At 48.2% G+C, this 4,308-nt stretch overlaps 2 protein-coding genes across 3 annotated transcripts in view; both read right to left on the bottom strand.

Annotated features, from left to right (window-relative positions):
* The window catches only part of ZBED1 (zinc finger BED-type containing 1), a 16,998-nt gene extending 13,748 nt beyond the window's left edge, over positions 1-3,250 (bottom strand). Inside the window, exon 1 of one of the 2 annotated variants that reach the window (XM_018564128.1) lies at positions 3,184-3,250. The gene's annotated coding sequence lies outside the window, so the exon portion shown is untranslated. The other variant, XM_018564127.1, reaches the window with a different exon arrangement.
* DHRSX (dehydrogenase/reductase X-linked) overlaps positions 1-3,380 on the bottom strand; it is a 219,716-nt gene extending 216,336 nt beyond the window's left edge. The window contains exon 1 of the mRNA XM_018564129.1: positions 3,184-3,380. Coding sequence (XP_018419631.1) covers positions 3,184-3,286 — 103 coding nt within the window. The 5' untranslated portion in view covers positions 3,287-3,380. The remainder of the gene's footprint in view (positions 1-3,183) is intronic.
* Positions 3,381-4,308: the final 928 nt, after the last annotated feature.

Raw genomic sequence — 4,308 nt, 5'->3', positions numbered from 1 at the left:
TCCTTTCAATCACTTCCCTTAAACTGTAAAAAAAAAAAAAAAAAAAAAAAATTTGGTTTGGAGAGCGCTTTTTTAGATGACTCTGCACATTATTGTGTTCCTGAAAGACAAATGTTGGCGCAGAAGACGTGACATGAAAATTAGACATGTAACACAATTTCCTCCTATATGGAAGAGGTCTTATTTACCTTTGTTTTCCTTACCACTGACATGCTGGTATTTCTTTATGAAGTTGTCACAATGGTGCCATATAAGTCCCCATGTGTCACAAATAAGTAGTAGATTTGACCAGGCATGTGTCATTACTAACAGTGAAAATGTCACATGGTTTCCATGCCGGCAGAAATGTGTCGCAAATGCCTTGTTTAATCACCCCTCAGCGTTGTTCTGCCCAGCAGAGCTAGAGCAGCAGTAGAGAAAAGCCTTCTGGAATCCCCCCCTCAGCATTGTTCTGCCCAGAAGAGGTATTCTGGTAAATGCCTTGTTGAATCACCCCCTCAGCATTGCTCTGCCCAGAAGAGGTATTCTGGCAAATGCCTTGTTGAATCACCCCCTTCTGCCCAGAAGAGGTCCTCCGGCAAATGCCTTGTTGAATCACCCCCTCAGTGTTGTTCTGCCCAGAAGAGGTATTCCGGCAAATGCCTTGTTTAATCACCCCCTTAGTGTTTGTTCTGCCCAGAAGAGGTATTCCGCCAAAATGCAAATGCCTTGTTGAATCACCCCCTCGGTGTTGTTCTGCCCAGAAAAGGTATTCCGGCAAATGCCTTGTTTAATCACCCCCTCAGTGTTGTTCTGCCCAGAAGAGGTCCTCAGGCAAATGCCTTGTTTAATCACCCCCTCGGTGTTGTTCTGCCCAGAAGAGGTCTTCCGGCAAATGCCTTGTTTAATCACCCCCTCAGTGTTGTTCTGCCCAGAAGAGGTCCTCCGGCAAATGCCTTGTTGAATCACCAAATCAGTGTTGTTCTGCCATCAAGGAGGAAGTTGGGCACTGCGCTGGAGAGTGTTCAGCTAGCCATACACACAACAATAACCTATGTGCTGAATGACAGAAATGAGGCCCCTTTTGCAGGGCACGTTTATTACATATCAGCACAGGGCAGCCTATTAATTTCAATAGGCTGCTCTAAGCGCGGCAAAGAAGCTCATCAGTCATTTGAGCTGCATGTTGACGCACATCTTTCTTGCTGAATTTGGGTTGCCATTAGCAAATAGTGGTACTGCAAGCACAACATGTACTTTTCACATGTTACATGAACGTGCACAGCAAATGATTCCTACACCCATGCTAAACAGTATGGATGGAGGACTAGTGATCTGCTGACTATTGTAGTCAGCCACTAGGCACCCGCCGCTGACTGTATACCTGAGCACTGAATTGGATGCAGCCGCTGTTCAGCTGTCAACAGGGCCATCCCTATGGTAATCGCTGCCTTGACGTCTGGGCCCAGGGGGGTGCCGAAAGGGAATGGTCAAGTGTCGTCCGGGTGGGCGAGCGGTGGCAGACCGCACTGTCAGTGGTGCTGCCTCGCATCCTGCCAAGCTCACCGACGCTGTGGCCGCCCCCCCCAACCCAATGAGATGCAACCGCCTCAGCCTGGCTGGCTCATTTTAGCAACGGCCCTGGCTGACAATTTTCCGTCTGACTCTTTTGATTTTGAAAACAAAGTTTGTCAAGCGGGCTAGTGCAGACAAGTCCACCCACACCTAAAATATCCAGGCAAGTAATTTCAGGGAGGTGCCCTCTGGGGATATGGAGGAGAGAGACATCATATGAATGAATAGCTAGATTGCTATTGGCTTTTTTCAATTTGCCATAGCCAATAGCAAGCTGACTATTGCACCCGCCCACTGCTGCTGTCAGTCAGTAGATGACCTGACAAGAGAACTTCAGGGCCACCTCCGCTGACTGACGTTCCGATGATGTTTGTTTTTTTCTCTGAGCGATGGCGGCCTTCGGCCTCAATGTCAAAGAACAAAACAAATACAAATAGATAGCAGGTAAAAGTTTACTCTGCTACGTATAGCAGAGTAAACCTTTCCGGGAAAAAAATGTTTCTCTCCCGGGTGTTCGGGAGCCGTTATCTAAGGCCCCATTCACACTGAGCGACATGAAAATCGCACGATTTTGAGCGATATTGAGCGACTTTTTCCTATTTGGCTGTATGCAATCAGGAGCAAAATCGCTTGAAATCAGTCGAAAAAAGAGTCATGTAGGAGCGACAAGCTACCAGCAACGAGCAACAAGCGATATTGAGCGGCGAGATGTGAACAGCTCCATTGAAATGGATTGGAGAAGCTACATAGAGCGATATCGCGTGGAAATATGAGCGATATCGCTGCAAAAATCGCTCAGTGTGAATGGGGCCTCATAGTGGGAGACTTCCAGGAGAATTGAGATATCTGCCCAAGATTCGAGCCATGTATGTAAACATTGTCAATAGAAACGAGGCTGGGCTTGGTGTGAACCCAGTTCACCTGAGTTTGCGTAAACCCGCTACGAACTGTGACCGCCTATCACTGGCGGCGGGGGGCATACCCCACCCCTTTGTGGCATATAGATGTGGAGTAGGAATCCACCTCCATGTAGATGTGGAGTAGGAATCCACCTCCATGCAACTGATTGAGACTGTAGGAGGGTGTGACCGTCAGAGTTTTGAGTGGGCTTGAGCGAACTGGGTTCACACCAAGCCCATCCTCATCTGTGATCGTCATTTTTTTTTCTTTTTCTAATATGGGTGGATAACCTAGAGGGGGAAAAAAACACATTTTCACTCGTGTTCTACTTGAAGCGTCACGTACGGAGCACACAGTGAGCGCGCACTGCTAGAAGCCAGGGAGCGCGCATTTTGGGGGAAGCTCGTCCGCGTTTATATACAGCTGCCGGGAGATGTCCCCGAGCTCCGGTCTGCTGTCATTGTCCGGGAGAACCTCCGTGTACCGGGAGGAAAGGGCTCACCTCCCCATGTCACTATAGAGAAGCACTGACTACAAACCTGCTCCTGAAACTCGCTGCACACACAGACGAGACACCCCGATCACCCAGACATCGCGATATGACAATGGAAATGCCACGCAGGCGACAATGTCGTCACGACATGCGCGATAGGCGACTTGTGCTTACACCAGCGTGATCAGACACAATTCTAACGAGAGGCAATAAACATGAGAATGGAGCTGTCTGACCTGGCAAGGTGAAGGAGCGGCAGAGCAGCTGCTGGAGGAGCACTTTCACTGCGATATAGTAGTTCCTCAGTACGGGGAGCAGGGAGACGCACATGGCTGCCATGTCAGGGAGGGACGAATCATGGCGGGTCACACCCACCACTTCACTACAGAGTGTGCGCCATGACGCCGCTGTCCTGACAGGGAGAATATTGCAATGGTGACCCTTGTCCTTCCCTCCATTATGGAGTATATATCTGGTCCTTGGGAATGCATAGATATCATACTCTTAAAGGGTTAGTTCACCTTTCCAGTAACAGTTCCTATTCAGACAAGAGGCGCTGAAGCAGGAAAATCCAGGATTTTCAAGTTAACCCTTGCAGGGGGTTGCCCCAGCACTGAAAGAGTTAACTGCTGGTTTTATTTTAGGGAACAGAATAAAGAAGGTATGCTCTTCGGATCCTGCAGTGGTTACCACTCACCGGATATGGTATGTCCCTTGGCATCATCACATCTAATGCAAGCGAATTGTGTAGACGTGATGATGTCAGCAGTAGAGCTGCAGCTAACGATTATTTTCAAAATCGATTATGTCGATTAGTTGTTGCAGCCCTAGTCAGCAGGGCTTACACCACTGGAGTCCGGGGGAAAGGAGGCTGCGGGGACCGGTAGAGCAGCCGGCAGAATTGAGGATTGGATAATATTTTCTTTCTTTGTGCTATTTTCTACAAAAAATGTGCAGTTAACCCTTACAATGTGGGGCTTGAAAAACCTGGAGTTCCTCTGACCTGCCTAGATGTCAGGACACACCGCATGTTGAGTGCTCTACCCTTGTACGACAGGGACGAGCATTCTCCTTTGTTCACACCCCGTTCATACACAGTGCGCTCTCCCTCATATAATATCAGTACATACACAGTGCGCTCTCCCTCATATAATATCAGTACATACACAGTGCGCTCTCCCTCATATAATATCAGTACATACACAGTGTGCTCTCCCTCATATAATATCAGTACATACACAGTGCTCTCTCTCCCTCATAATATCTGTACATACAGTGCTCTCTCCCTCATATAATATCTGTACATACACAGTGCTCTCTCCCTCATATAATATCAGTACATACACAGTGCGCTCTCCCTC

The sequence above is a fragment of the Nanorana parkeri genome, unplaced genomic scaffold, assembly GCF_000935625.1.
Source record: "Nanorana parkeri isolate BGI_ZX_2015 unplaced genomic scaffold, ASM93562v1 scaffold727, whole genome shotgun sequence".
Classification (NCBI taxonomy): Eukaryota; Metazoa; Chordata; class Amphibia; order Anura; family Dicroglossidae; genus Nanorana; species Nanorana parkeri.
Note: the sequence above shows the minus strand (reverse complement) of the source record. Positions and strands in the feature narration are given on the sequence as shown.